This window comes from Rhinolophus ferrumequinum, chromosome X (assembly GCF_004115265.2).
Source record: "Rhinolophus ferrumequinum isolate MPI-CBG mRhiFer1 chromosome X, mRhiFer1_v1.p, whole genome shotgun sequence".
NCBI classification, from domain to species: Eukaryota; Metazoa; Chordata; class Mammalia; order Chiroptera; family Rhinolophidae; genus Rhinolophus; species Rhinolophus ferrumequinum.
Genome location: NC_046284.1, coordinates 104,676,858 through 104,693,322, shown reverse-complemented (window position 1 = coordinate 104,693,322; position 16,465 = coordinate 104,676,858). Strand labels below are relative to the sequence as shown.

Genomic DNA, 16,465 nt, shown 5'->3' with positions numbered 1-16,465 from the left:
CAGAAAAGGGAATGAGGCTGAATGAGGATGAGGCAGGGGGATGTGGGCACGCATACACAAGAGCCCGGAAGAAAATTCTGGGCTGTGTGCGGCTCTTTATTCCTTCAGTGTTACACTCAAACGTCTTTCCTGGGAGCCCCTCTAAACCCTATGTCTACCCCCAAAACAGTCTCTCTGTCACTCCACCTTCATAGGACCATCTGTTAGTAAATCAACTTGCACACATTTTGCTATTTTATAATTATTTGTTTATAAGGGAAATTGTTCTAGAATATAGAGACTTTTTTTTTCCTCTTTTGATTCCAAATGGCATCCTGAAGTTTCTGGGCTTCCTACGAATTTGAATAGGAAGCGCATTTAAATGCAAGTTTTGCCAACACCTTATGAAATCTTCTCAGAAAAATTTCTACTCATCTTAGTACGCACTTCACTTCATGATAATTACTGGGTTACAAGTCTGTCTCCCTCAGTGGGGTGTTATTTCTATGAAGGCAGAAAACAAGACACGCCCATTATGTGAGACAGGTAATGTAACATTTTAGAAACAATGTCTCTAAATTGTTTTAAACTGTCTCTTGAATCCCCAAACCCACTGAGGCAGTAAGACAAAGGCCCTCTTTGATTGCCACTTTTAGAACCAGGCTGCCATACTGCTGGTCAATAAGAATAGTTACTTTATATATACCGTAAAGAAAGACAAATACTGTATGATTTCACTTATAAGTAGAATCTTAAAAAAAAATGAACAAACTAAACAGAAACAGACCCTTTAGATACAGAGAACAAGGTGATGGTTGCCAAAGGGTTGGGAGATGGGTGAAAAATCAGGGTAATAGTTTCAACACCACTGTCTTAGTCGGTTTTTAAATTGTTCTTGTTTTTCTTTTTCTTCTTTTTTTTTTTTTTTTAACCATTCTAATAGGCAAAGGCAGATGGCTCCAACTCTAGTCCTTTTTAAAAAAGTAGTTATAGTAATATCCTGAGATATCCAAATGGCTCTGGAAGGTTTCTTCCAAAAAATCTCTCTCCTGGTATAGGAAGTTCCTCTTAGATTAAGGAAATAGCTTCTGGGAAAATTAAGCTTATCAGTCAGCCATGTCTTAGAGTGAATTACTTTAATCTTTTAATCAAATTGCTTTTGCTTTAATAGCTTGGGTACAGATTATAGTGTTCTGGGTCATCCTGTCCTCCTAAGCTTCATATACACTTACAGGCCGTAAGGTAGTGAAGCAAAAACGAACTATAGTTTCTCTCTGTGTGAACGCACTTGCTGATCACAGCAAAGGTTGTCTCCACTGGAACCTCCAATCCGCTGACCATATCAAATTTGCTCTTTATCTTCCCTTTTGTGCCTTTAATTCCCTTTCTTATAGTTAAATTCCACGGTTCCTTACTATAAAAATTTCATTATGTAGAGTCTAAGCTCCTTTTCCCTTGAACTCTCCGTTATCCTCAACTAGCAAAAGAATTTGGAATTTAATTGAATCTAGGTAGTTGCCTACTCCACTTCTGTCCTCAAGTATCTGAAATAGTTAGGGAAAAACAAATAACCATGCTGTCTCATTTAACTTTGATGGTATAAAACCACAAGTGGACCCTCTCTGCTTCTAGGCAACAATTCTCCATTCCCCTATTACACTCATTCTCCCATTCTCTGGTTGACTATTACCCCCCTTCTTCTGCTGCAAAGATCCAGCACAGCTTTCATCTTCCTCGTTCATAGCTGATATCCTTCCTTCCTCATTTACTGGGAGAGTGGAAGCAAGTAGAAGAGAGTATGAACATTCTTCCGCCACCAAATCTAACAACTTACTTGCCTCTGTGAAAAATATTTTGTCTCCCCTCCTGTTACAATTCCTCTATCTGTCTATTGAATCCTATATCCTTTTCCCTATTCAAGATTTTTCTGAAACTTCTCTCTCCCCTGCATTATCAAGTTTTACCCTTACTACTAAATCATTGTCACTAGCATAAAACTCCTGTGATAATTCAGTTTAAAAAAAAAATGATCATGATTGCATTCCCCCTTGTAGCTATCACTTGAATTATTTTCTCGCCTGTGCAACAAAACTCCTCTAACAGTTGTCTCTACCCACTGTCCCCTTTCTTCCCTCTTCTTTCTCTCCCCAAACTTTTCTGGTCAAGCATTTGTTCTTACAAATACTGTAAAACAGTTCCAACAAGTCACTTGTTATCTCCTTGTTACCAAATCTAACTCTCAGTTCTCAAGCCTTATCTTAACCTCTCAGCAATAATTGTAAAAACTGTAGGCCGATATTCTTGATGAATATAGAAGCAAAAATCCTCAACAAAAAAACTAGCAAGCCAAATTCAGTAACACATTAAAAAGATAATACACCATGACCATCTGGAATTTGTCCCTGGGAGGCAAGGATGGTTCAACATAAGCAAATCAATCAAAGTGATACCCCATATTAACAGAATGAAGGATAGAACTTACACAAGCATTGCAATAGATAAAAACAACAACAACAACAAAAACAAAGCAAAACAAAAAACATTTGAGAAATTCAGTACTCTTTCAGGATAAAAACTTGGTGTTAAAGGAATTTGCCTTAACACAAGAAAGGCAATATATGACAAGCCCACAAGTTAACATTATAGTCAACAGTGAAAATCTGAAAGCTTTTCCTTTAAGATGAGAAAAAAGGCAAGGATGCCTGCTCTGAACACTTCTATGAAACACAGCACTGGAAGTCCTAGCCAGAGAAATTAGGCAAGAGAAAAATAAATACAAGACATCCAAATTGGAAAGGGAGAAATGAAATTATCTGTTTCCATCTCATATGGAAAACTCTAAAGACTACACACACACACACACACACACACACACACACACACACCTGTTAGAACTAATAAATTCAGTAAAGTTACAGGACACAAAATTACCAATAGGACAGCAGAGAGAAGAGAATGAATTTGGGGAATTTGTCTCCCTGGCTCCCTCCTTACGAGTTCACTGAAAGATGGCTAATGATATAGCGCCTGTCAGGTCAGACTCTCCACACTGCTCTTTCTGTCTCAGGTTTTTGATAACCACTTCTTCTCTTCCCCACCTGTAGGCCTAGGGGTATAATACATCCCCATTCGTAACAGCCTTGAGGTCCTGATCTTTCCCTTGTGACTTCCCTACATCCTTCTCTCGCCGTTGTAAACCCCCCCCCCCCCTTATAAACTGCTTCAAACTGCCCAAGTGACACGTGTGTCTTGTCAGTAGCCTGACCAATCCACCTCATATTCACACTCAACTCATCAGTAAATGCTATAATTTCCACTTTCAAAATATATTCCAAACCTCAACTAGTTCTCACCACCTGCACTATCCTCATCCTACTCTAAGCCATTTTACTTTCTCACCTGGATTAGAGGAATAGTTTAGTATTTCTGCCCACTCTTCCCACCCCATTCTATTCTCCACACAGCAGTCAGTATCATCTTTTTAAAAAGTAAGTCAGATAGTGCCATTAATTTGCTCACAAGCTTCTAAAGGGTTTCCAGAGCACACAAAAGGAAATAAAACTTAAAATTCCTGGTGATGGACAAGGCTCTGTTTAGTTGGCCTTGGCTGCTCCTAATCCCATGGCCTGACACTCTCCCTAATGCTTACTTGTATTGTTTCAGTCACAGTGGCCTCCTTGAAGTTCCATGAACACTCATATTGTGCTACTATTTTAGAGCATTTGCCCTCAATGTCACTCTACAGGGAATGTTCTTATCCTAGATATTTACATGTTCCATTTCTCTTTTCATTCAGCTCTCTACTTAAATGTCATCTCACAAAAGAGATCTTCCTTGAATGTACTATCTAAAATAACCTCCAGTCTTATCTACTTACTTACCTTTATTTCTCTACATCCCATTCGTCACTCCTTCGTATGATCTATCTATGTATTGACTTGCCAATTTCTTTTCCCATTGTATTATATAGTCCAAGAGTGAAGGGCTTACCACTTTTATTCACCACTGCTTTATCAGGACCTAGAACAGCATATGGTGTTTATTTAGAAACTTTAAATAAATGTGTGGTGAATAAATCAATGAATGAATGAATGAGAGTGAAAATATACTAAATGGATCAACTAAATTAAATGCAAATTTAAATGAAAACTTAAATGAAAATCCGAATCATAGTCAAAGTTTGCTTAATGAGAACGTAGGAAAAAAGTCAAATTAATACAACAGCATCAGATCAAAATAACCTGATTCAACCTCTAACACCGGAACTGTTCCTTGAATGGGATAAGACATATTTCCCAAGTCAATTAAGGCTTCCTCCCCTGGACAATGCCAGGATGGGCATAATACAGTTTGATGCTCTAGTTTTCCTGTTTTTTGTGTGGACCATCGCTAAGCAAGACCCCCAGTAAATGAACATTATCTCTTAAAACAAAAACGAAAAAACTACTATGCAATCTATCATACATAGAAAATGTGTATGTAAATAATGTAAATATGTATGTGTATATTTACATGTATGTGTAAATCTCAATAATAAAAATAATAACATACCTATATTCAGGGTAAACTATAAATATTACCAAGAATTTTTGAAGCTTCCTCTCTACCGGATTTTAACTTCTTCCTCTCCTCCAAAGGTAATAATTATCCTCAATTTTGAGTCAATTATTTCTTTGCCTTCAAAAATATCTTTGTTACCTACGAAAACTATAAAGATCTGCATAAAAAGCAGAGAACCATATCACTGATATGTGGTATAGAAACCAAAAACAACAAAAAAACAAGACAAACAAATGAGAAACAAAAACTCATAGACACAGACAATAGTTTAGTGGTTACCAGAGGGTAAGGGGGTGGGGGGTGGGAGATGAGGGTAAGGGGGATCAAATATATGGTGATGGAGGGAGAACTGACTCCGGGTGGTGAACACACAATGTGATTTATAGATGATGTAATACAGAATTGTACACCTGAAATCTATGTAATTTTACTAACAATTGTCACCCCAATAAATTTAAAAAATCTGCATAAAAATGAAATTAACTATTCTTCTCTCACCTTGTTTTAACTCTTTATTGTGTTAAGATTCGCCCATGTTGATGTACTTAGTTTTAACTGATTAATCCCCACTTTTGTACATTAGTACATTATAGAAATATATGCTAATTTATTTATCCACATTATTCTTGATACGCTTTCAGGTGGTTTCAGGTTGCTGTACTATTCTTTACAAATTACTATGAATGATTTTCACATGTCTTTCCATTACTATTAGCCTTGGAACTGTTCTCTCCCCTTAAAAAACTTTATACTTCTATGTTTAATCAATTTCGCATTGATCTTGAGATTACTCTGAGGGCAATCTTGTTTTCCTCATTCCGGCATTCTTAGCAGTTTACTGTACCCCTTCCAAAACTTACTGACATCACCTTAGATAATTCATTTGTAGAAGCTCAGAAGTTAACATAGCAGTGACAATTAACTGTCTCTGAAAAGCTGCTTTCTTTTCCTAAATGCTTCCCCCCTCCATGCCTCTGACATATTTTGGGAGATATTTAAAACATTTTGATAGTTCTATTAACTGTTTTTCCTAAGGAGGATCACTTTTGTTGATGGTTCTCTACTAAGAATGTTTCCCAAAGTACAGTACGTTTCAATCTTCACAAGAATACCACCATGCACAGCCGCTGACCGTGTAAGGCGCTGCTAGGACGGGGCTCAGGGCCACGGCAAATCTGCGCAACCTTGAAATATCGCGAGACTCTTGGTGGGAAGTTTTTTGAACCTCACCAGCTCCCGTACTTTCAACGGCCTCACCGATCTATTGCCCCTCCCTTCTTTGGCCTACGGCGAATGGCGTCTTGCGGCTAGGCCTACTCTCGTCTCTGCTGGCGTTTTCTGTTCTCCAGGCTTCGAGGGCTCTTCCCCACTACAGCCCAGCTACAGCAAGTATCGTTTAAGATGTCTGACAATGTGAGCAGCACAGTTGGCCCATCAGACTCAGGGAATGGAAGCCTGTCGAATAGCGCAGAGGAGCAGTCTGGGGCGGAGGCCGGGAGGGAGACTTCCTTAGATACTGGACTGAGCTTGAGATTCACCAGAAATGGCAATGGTGCCGAGGATGGTGGTGCTGTCTGCCTTCCCTACATAGACACCGACACAGAAAATGAAAGCATAGTCTCTGAAAGTGTGGGAGACAGTGATGAACCCATCAACTATGGCCGCTTAGGAGAGGAGGAAGAGGAAGAAAGGGAAGAACAGCCCCAGGTACAGTGCCACGAGCCCCACCATTATCAGTATTTATCAGATGAGGACGGTGCCCTGGAGGACTGGATGGCCTCAGAAACATCTGCCCTGCCATCCCCTCGCTGGAAGGCTCTTACTGCTCTTCGAGAGCGGCAGCTGGGTTCAAGTGCCCGCTTTGTATCTGAGGCTTGTGGGGCAAGAGTCTTTGTGCAGCGTTTCCATCTGCAGTATGGGCTTGAAGGCCATAGTGGTTGTGTCAATAGTGTGCATTTTAACCAGTCTGGCAACTGGCTGGTCACTAGCAGTGATGACCTCAGAACGATAGTTTGGGATTGGATATGTAAGAAGCCAGTACTGCAATTTGAGACTGGTCACAAAAATAATGTCTTTCATGCCCAGTTCCTTCCCAACACTGGTGATTCTGTCCTGGCCACATGTGCCCGTGATGGGCAGATACTGGTAACAGAACTCCTTGCTCAGCCACCCTACCAGCTTTCTAAGCGTGTGGCTTTCCATAAGGGAGCCAGTCACAAGATGGCTATGGAGCCAGACACTCCTTTTACGTTCCTAACTTCAGGTGAAGATGCAGTTGTCTTTGCCATTGACCTCAGACAAAACTATCCAGCTTCAAAAGTGGTGGTAACAAGAGAGAATGGGAGGAAAGTAGGACTGTATACAATCTTTGTGAATCCTGCCAATGCTTACCAGTTTGCTGTGGGTGGACAAGACCAGTTTGTAAGAATTTATGACCAGAGGAAAATTAATAAGAATGAGAATAATGGAGTATTCAAGAAATTCTGTCCTCATCACCTGGCTACTTACGATTCCAAAGCAGCCATCACCTCCGTTGTGTACAGCTATGATGGCACAGAGCTCCTGGCCAGTTACAATGATGAAGATATTTACCTCTTCAACTCCTCTGACTGTGATGGGGCCCAGTATATTAAGAGATACAAGGGGCACAGAAATAATGCCACAGTCAAAAGCGTCAATTTCTATGGCCCCAGAAGTCAGTTTGTGATGAGCGGAAGTGATTGCGGGCACATCTTCCTCTGGGAGAAATCATCCTGCCAGATTGTTCAGTACATGAAGGGGGACATGGCAGGTACTGTAAACTGTGTTGAGCCACATCCCTCCCTACCTGTGATGGCGACCAGTGGCCTAGACCATGATGCCAAGATCTGGGCACCCACAGCTAATGCTACCACTGAGCTTACTGGGTTAAAGAATGTGATTAAGAAGAATAAGCAGGAACGAGATGAAGACAGATCACACCACACCGACCTGTTTGACAGCCACATGCTTTGGTTCCTCATGCGTCACCTGACACGGAGAGGTCAACACCGGCACCAGAGAGATCCTGCAGAGGGAGGAATGAATGCAGATACGGATGAGTCTTCCAGCACCTCAGATACATCCGAGGAAGGAGAGAACCAAGACCGTGTGCAGTGCCTGCCGTCCTGAAGGCCTCATACCTGCACCAGCTAGACGTCACCTAAGTAGGCTGGACTTTAAGTTTTAAGTTGGAAATTCAGTTTAACGAATAGATTTGCCTTTGTTTTTTAAGTTCCACAATAAAAACCATCTTCCATCTCTTTCCTCTATTTTTCTTCCTTCCTTTCTCATATTCTTCCCCCCTCATTTCTTTCCTCCCACTTGGTTTCTTTACTCCTCTTTCTTTACTCCATATATCTATATGAATGCATAAGTAATTTACTTATGCCTCTTTTCCTTTGTCCTCTTATGGTTGACCTCTAAAGTTCCCAATTCTGGTAAAAATATTAATAGCCTTATTGAATCTATCTTTTCATTCATTTATGACACTCTTAAAACTATCACCTTTTTTTTTCCTCTTTAGCAGTTTATTATAAACACTAAGTTCTTCAGTTGTTAAAAATTTCAGAAATGTGTTTATTCTTAAATGTGTTCATTCTTTAAAAGTAAAGTAAAATAAAGCAAACCAGCATTCTTGTTCCTTGAATGCTGACACTTGGACATATACCCACACATGCATGCAATACACACACCCACACATGCATGCAAGACACACACACACACACACACACACACACACACACACGAGAAAGGGAAGAAAAGGTGGATAAATTCCTAACAAGATAATTCATCCTTCTAGGATAAATAATGGGGTTGTTTACATTTTTGAATCTATATGTTAATATTAATTTGAGCAGATGGAGGCTGGTGAAAATTAAATTTAATCACATGACATTGTTTAGTCTGAACTTTCAATTCTCTTGAAGTTTCATGGCTTACAACTCCCAGAAGGTTACCTTCCAGGAAGTTCTCTTGGGACAACCATCTCCTAGAAGATACCAGCCAGGAATATAAGAACTCCTAATATTTGAAAAATACATGTTTGAACTAACTTGAAGAATAACTTCATGTTGCAATAAAGCGTTATTTATACTTGCAGATAACTGTGTGATATCATTGGAAGAAATACCTTATTACACATCCATGCATTGCTTAAAATTCCCTTTGGTTGTTTACAATAGGTTAGTTGCTTTTAAAATATTTTGTTCTAAGCCTTATTTAATGTGAATTTTGGGTGCTGGCTGTCCAATTACTGTTCAATAATTTTAACACCCCTGTGAAGTATACCACCCCCTTCTTTGCAGATGTTTATTGGTAAAGAAGGATGTGATAAGACATCCTGTGCCCTGACTAAGGCTTTCCTTCTGTAATATTCAAAATGGATATTATCTCTGGCCCCTGGAGAGCAGGTTGAGAAATTTGCATAATAAGATTAGACTTTAGAATGGAAAATTACTTGACCAAAGCTCCTGCTCACTGAGATTCAAAGTTAGGGACAACTGCCTGGGGATCTGGGGCCCTCGGGTAGCCCCTACCAAGCTCTGCTGTCAGGAGAGGACCTTCAACGTTCTAGAACAATCCAGTGAATCTGAACTACGCACTGTGGTTTAAAACAGGACTAGAGAAGGACAGAGTTATTAACTAGAATCCCAAGTCTGAGGCAATCCTGCACAATTGGGTGGGATGTATACTAGCAACAACATGAAATAAAAAATTTTAAAAAATGGAATTTCCAGTGACACTGGGTGTCAGTGAGAACAATGGCAAGAGCAAATTAACTACCCAATTCTTTTTTCACCTGCTATGTGGAAGTAGGTCTGCCTTTGTGGAGGCTTTGTACTGTGAACTAAACTTTCTTCAGAGTTCCCTGCGTGGTACTGAGATTGGCTGTGTTACAAGAGGCACTTGGAGAGAGATTTGGAAGGCAAAGGTAAAGTAGTAGCCATATTTGATTTATGCTAACAAAGTAGGGGCACAAACAGATTGTTATTTATCTGCTGGCTTAGTGTGAGGCAGCAGTCAGGACCTTAGCTACTGCAGCTCCCCCTCAGGTCTTCCTTCAGCTCTAGCAGCTCTAAAAAAAAAAAAAAAAAAAAAAAAAAAAAAAAAAAAAAAAGTACTTCTGCAGGGCACTCATGTCACCAAGGTTGGCTGTTCGGAGGCAGTGAAAGAGTGAAAGATCAGCACGGGTTCCAGTCTGTCCTTGTGGGTTACAGTTATTCCTCATGGATTCCAGCAAGGACAAAAGCCTTATGAAGACTGTTTAACCGGCTCACACAATTACATACTATCAGGTCCCTATTATGAGTCACCTCTTATTTGTATATCATTCCCGGTGTTTCTGGTTCTGTTTGAACCCTGACAGATGTAACCACCCCCACCTGCTTTTGACTGAGTAAGTCATCAGATTACTTGGACAATTTGCCATTTGGAGGAGTAAAAGTCCTCTAAAGAGAGAGGTTGGACTTGATATAGATAGATAGACAGATAATTAATTTGAAAAATAAAGCTATGATTATAGGTGAAAACCAAGCTGGTAGCCAGTCCCAGAAAATGGAAGTGATGTTACAATTTTAATTTATGCAAATATTGTTCCTATTAGTATACAAAAGAGAAAACTACAATATCCCTACCAACCTTCCATGAGATGGTGGGCAAAGCTAATAATTCTGTCAAGCAGGCAAAACAGCACCTTTAATTTTTCAACACCAATTATTTTCATTCCAAAATGGAATTTCTACAGGACAGTTCTGTGTAGGCCCTCATGGCCTTTATGCAATATTATAATTGTCCCTTAATTATGCATAGAATTTAACTGTATAAAGTTGTAACAAACTATACTTTTCAAAAGACATCTTCTGGCTGCCATTCCTTAAAAGAACAGATGTGGAAAAGACCAGAGGCCAAAAAAAAAAAAAAAATATATATATATATATATAGGCCTATATATATATATATATATATATAGGCCTATATATTCTCTGGACTCTGGAGATATATATATATATGAGCCTATATATACTCTGGACTCTGGATATATATATATATATATATATATATATATATGAGCCTATATATACTCTGGACTCTGGATATATATATATATATATATATATATATATATATGAGCCTAATTGCTAAATGTCAGGCCGAAAAAGTTTTGGTGAGTTCTGTTAGTCCAACAGTGACCTTCAGCAGTGCCCCTTCTACCATGTTGTGAGCCCAAAGCATAATGCAAAAAATTTACAATACACTAGATCAATTGTGATCAACATCTATGAACGTCACTATCTTAATCTGCTTTACCTTCAGTCTCTTCAACAGTAAAATGAGAGGTTTAGATTTTTAGATTTTGTTCTCAGCGCCTTATGGAGCACTTAATATGTATTTCTTTACTGGACAGTGAGTTCAGCGATGGATGTACGATAGTCCAGGTTCACAAGGGGCTTAGTCTACTAGTCTTAAGCTGTGTTTTGGGAGAACTAGGGGTTTGGGATGTCTTCATTGGGAGGGTGCTGAGAAATTTCCTATCCTACTGCTTTAGTCAAAGGTCAAAGTACAATGTTTATTTTTTCCCCTAGCTTTGGCAGCCTCTGTAACTCCATTATATAAGCAGTCATCTATGGAAACTAGATACATACTATCAAGTATATTCAACTGTAATTTCTCAATTGTTCTTTATAAAAACCATATTAAAATGGAGGACCAGAAATTTAGGTTCAGAACAGTTAACTTTCTAAAGTCATTGAGCTAAGATGGTACAAAGTAGGAGCTCAAATAGAATTTACACTTAAATTAATCCAACAAATACTGGTACATAGCATAATTGTTTTAGTGCATGGTAATTTGGTTTAGTTGATAATAGAAATTGGGATCCCACATCTCGAGATTCTTTCATGATGTTTAAGAGTCACTTTCCATCTATTAAGGTGGTTAGAATCTCACCTTGGGCTTCTGTCAGCTGTATGGCAGCCATGATAGCACCTCAAGCCCCTGAAACTGAACTGTAGGCCTCTGAGGAGAACAAATGAAACAACAATGAACCAAAGAAAAACAAAAAACTAAAATACAAAATATAAACAGTACATTCTGTACATTCTGGGGTAGGGACAGTACTTCTAGTTTCAGCTATACCCTGATTCAGCTACACCCAACGTATACCCTGAGGATGACATTAGCTGAAAAGGTTGTTGCTTATGAATCTCAAATTCAAATCACAGCTGAGCCTGAGTGATTGGTTCTTTTGCTTACTCTGCTAAAACGTTATAATGACCCATATATTCTAGGGACTATCTCCCTCAGCTGATAGGTATGCCAACACTGTGAGGGACTGAGACCCATGATAAGAACCATTAAGATCTTAGATCATATAGAGAAGCCTCTTTTCTATAGTGAGTTGCTCTCTAAGTAAGAGACAAGATTTGGGCCTCAGGAGTTACCGTCGTAAGATTAATAAGTGGTAACTGATAGTCACACTGGTGAATATTTTTTAAAAAGCTTGTAGTTATGAATTCTTGGTGAGTAAGGGTATCAGTAGAAACTTTAAAAGGTTTTCAGAAACGTGGAAATGAACTTTTTTAAAACATTGTCAGATAGAACCAAATATTTGGTGGGAAACATTTTGTTCCATGTGCTTTCTCATAGTAGTTTCCTATAAAAAACAAAAATCTCTATAGAACTTTAGGGTGATGGAACCACTCTGTATGGTACTGGAGTGGTGGATATATAAATTAATGCATTTGTCAAAACTCATAGAGTTGGACATCAAAAAGAATAAACTTTAATATATGCAAACTAAAAGAAATTCAACCAGGGTATCAGGGGATCACAGAATGGAATACGCTATGACAAATGAATCTAACTCTACTGCAAATGTATGACATAACCTCACTGAAGCAGGTGGGAGAAAAATAAGCTGACTAAATAACTTTGTAAAATGGTATTTGTAAGGCTAACGACAAAAAGAAATGCACATAAAAATTGCACTTCATTCGGCAAATTTGTTTCTCATGAAGATTCAGGTTAAGTAATAATTCTCAACCTGCTTTAAATATATGTCTCATGTTGAATAAATAAGTAAATGGATGATGGATGGTGAGAACCAGTTTTTTACTTCATAGAGGGAAATTATAGATAAGCAAAGAGGAAAGATTAGAGTTGGAGGTATCAGTATGAATTCACCATTAGGTTAGCATTATATACTGGGGGTGCCAAAATAATGTATACAAGTGGACACTTTGGTCAACGTTGCTCAAGCAGTAGTTCGCCGTAATCAGAAATGTCTGGACGCTGATGGGAACCATTTTGAGCACCTTTTGTAATTGGGGAAGTCAAACGTGACTTGTATTCATCTTTTGTTATTGATATATATAAGTATTAGAATTTTAATAGTTTTTTTCCTTTCTTAAAATGTGTATACACCAAAGTGTCCACTTGTATACATTTTTTGGCACCCCTGGTGTGTGTGTGTGTGTGTGTGTGTGTGTGTACACACAAACACATCCATATATATACATCCCATATATATACATGAACCATGTTTCCCCGAAAATAAGACCTAGCCAGACCATCAGCTCTAATGCGTCTTTTGGAGCAAAAATTAATATAAGACCCGGTCTTATTTTACTATAAGATTGGGTATTATATTATATTATAATACGGGTCTTATATTAATTTTTGCTCCAAAAGACGCATTAGAGCTGATGGTCCGGCTAGGTCTTATTTTTGGGGAAACAAGGTATATATAAATACACACACACACACTCACATATATATATATATGTGTGTGTGTGTGTGTGTGTGTGTGTGTGTGTGTATATGTGTGTGTGTGTATACATATACACACACACACACACATATATACACACACACATATATATATATATATATATGGCAATAACTATGTATCTATCAACAATTACTTTAAATGTATTAGATTGGTGCAAAAGTAAGTGCAGTTTTTGCAATTATTTTTAATCTTTTAAACCACAATTACTTTTGCAACAACCTAATAAATGGATTAAATACTCCAGTCAAAAGATAGGGAGCTGAATGGATAAGAAAAGAAGACCCTTACGTATGCTGCGTACAAGAAACTCACCTCAGATCAAAAGACACACAGAACTAATCAGAAACAGTTTTGGAGACAAAGAGGAAAAACTGAGGGTTGCTAGATGGGCGGGGGGGGTGGGGGTGGGGGGCAGGGTGAGAGGATTGGAGGGCAGTCGGTGACCACAGGATGGCCACGGGGTTTGAAAATTAATCTGGGGAACGTAATTTAGTGGTTACCAGAGGGTAAGGGGGTTGGGGGGTGGGAGATGAGGGTAAGGGGGATCAAATATATGGTGATGGAAGGAGAACTGACTCTGGGTGGTGAACACACAATGTAATTTATAGATGATGTGATACAGAATTGCACACCTGAAATCTATGTAATTTTACTAACAATTGTCACCCCAATAAATTAAAAAAAAAATAATAATAAAAAAAATAAATAAATAAAGGGATGAGAAAAATATATTTCATGAAAACGGAAACAAAACAAAACAGAAAAGCTGGCATAGCAATACTTATACCAGACAAAATAGACTTTAAAACAAAGGCTATAAGAAACAAAGAAGGTCCCAGGAATCCCACTTGTGGGTATTTATCTGAAGAAACCCAAAGGCTACTTTGAAGGGATGGGTTCATCCATATGTTTACTACAGCATTATTTACAATGGCCATGATGTATAATGTGGAGGCAGCCTGGGTGTCCACTAGTGGATGAATGAATAAAGAAGAATATATATATATAAATATATATATATATATTTACACATACACAGACTGGAATATTGCTTGGCCATGGGCAGGAATGGGTTCTTGCCATCTGTGGCGGAATGGATGGACCTGGAGGGTATTGTGCTGAGTAGTGTATTCAGACAGGGAAAGACAGGTGCAATGTGATTTTGCTTATATGTGGAATCTAAAGAACAAAATAAAGAAACAAACAACAACAAAAAAACAGAAACAAACTCATAGAGACAAAGTCATAGAAACAAACTCATAGAGAACACTTTGATGGTTGCCAAATGAGAGGGTGGTTGAGGGGTGGGTGAAAAAGGGGAAGGGATTAATAAGTACAAATCGGTAGTTACAAAATAATCATGGGGATGTAAAGTAAAGCCAAGGGAATATAGTCAATAATATGGTAATAACTATGTATAGTGCCAGGTGGGTACTAGACTAGTCAGGGGGATCACTTCTTAAATTATATAAATGTCTAACCACTATGTTATACATCTGAAATCGATATAAAATAATATTGAATGTCAAAAAAATAAATAAAAATAATATCTGGGGGAACAAAAAGGGGCATGTGAAACAACGTAAGAGTTCCCAATGGCCAAAGCCGAAATAATTTCGCCAACTCCCCCCCCAAAAAACAAAAACAAAATGGTATTACATTATGACCTAAAGTAGTAGTTAAATATTCATAATTCCATCCATAGTATAAATAAATACATTGGGAAGAAGGGATAAATCTCAGTACAGAATAATTTCAAATAACAAAAGTATTATAGAATTGTACACCTGAAACCTATGTAACTTTACTAACAATTGTCACCTCAATAAACTTTAATTAAAAAAAAAAGACACACTCCCTTCACCAAGAGATGGAGTTTGAGTCCTCTCCTGCTTTGAGTATGGGCTGGATTTAGTGTAGTGCATTCAAAGGACAGAGAATAAAGAGAGGAAAAAGAGTAACTCTATAGTAAAAAAATATCCTACCAACACCACTTAAGCAAGTGATGGTGTTAATATCACCAATGATGAAGTCACATTGATATCATATACCTTCAATATGGGCATTCAACCTGATTATTCTTCCCCCAAACCCATAACCTCAGTATAGCCATGAAAAAATATCAAAACTACCCCAAATTGAGGAACAGAGTACAAAATACCTAGCCAATACTCTTTGAAATTTTCAAGGTCAGAGGAAACAAGGAAAGGCTGAGAAACTATCACAGACCAGAGGAGTCTAAGGAGACATAGTGACAAAATGCAATGTGGTGTTCTGGATAGGATCCTGGAACCGAAAAAGACATTAGTGTACAAAGTGATAAAATCTGAATAAAGTCTGCCGTTTAGTTAATAGTAATGAACCAATGTTGGTTTCTTATTTCAACAAATATACCAAGGTGATGTCAGATGTTAACATCAGGGGAAACTGAGTGAGGGTTACGTGGGAACTCTCTGTATTCTCTTTGGAACTTTTCTACAAATCTAAAATTATTTCAAAATAATAAAAAATGCATTAACTGTCAAAAATCCATGGAAAAATCTCTAACTTCAGTATCCATAATAATTATGGTAATGTTTATTATATCTGTAGAAATAATTCAGTTCCCTTGGTTTTTGAAGTCCCTGCTTATTTTGTGATTCATGCTGAGTAACTTTCATTATTTGTGACCTTTTGAAAATGTTCTTTCTTTCATCATTTCTCTGACAATTTTATTTGATGATGTGCTTCTGGTAAGTTGCTTCTAATAAAAGTGCAATAAAAAGTATAAACTGAAATAAAGATGAAATTTTAAAGGACAACATTTAGTAAATTCTTAAAAGAGAAATTGTCTTAAAGGGAGACATTTCACCAAATTAAAATTTAAAGTACTTAGTATTTAGGAGCTGTACATAATATTACTGCATAGCTGCTTTCTTTAAACCACTGATCATTTAACAGAAAACTTATCTCTTCAGTAAGTAAAATTTTATGGACATATTTAGAACAGAGGTGGAATGGAGCCAGATTTGCATTAGTTGAAGGGCATATAGAAAGAGAGCAAGTAAAATGGTGAGTGTGGGCAAGTCTTTCCAGAAGTTTTGCTATGAAGAGAAAAAAAAAGGAGTGATGGCTGGA

The 16,465-nt window shown here is 37.9% G+C and overlaps 1 protein-coding gene across 1 annotated transcript; it reads left to right on the top strand.

The window, feature by feature from the left end:
- Positions 1-5,940: 5,940 nt before the first annotated feature.
- Positions 5,941-7,689, top strand: LOC117019943 (DDB1- and CUL4-associated factor 8-like). Its single transcript, XM_033102206.1, has one exon. The coding sequence runs from the start codon at positions 5,941-5,943 to the stop codon at positions 7,687-7,689; it is 1,749 nt and encodes a 582-aa protein (XP_032958097.1).
- The last annotated feature ends 8,776 nt before the right edge of the window (positions 7,690-16,465 follow it).

Coding starts and splice junctions, on each gene's coding strand:
- LOC117019943 (XM_033102206.1), top strand. CDS start 5,941: ATGTCTGACAATGTGAGCAGCACAGTTGGCCCATCAGACTCAGGGAAT.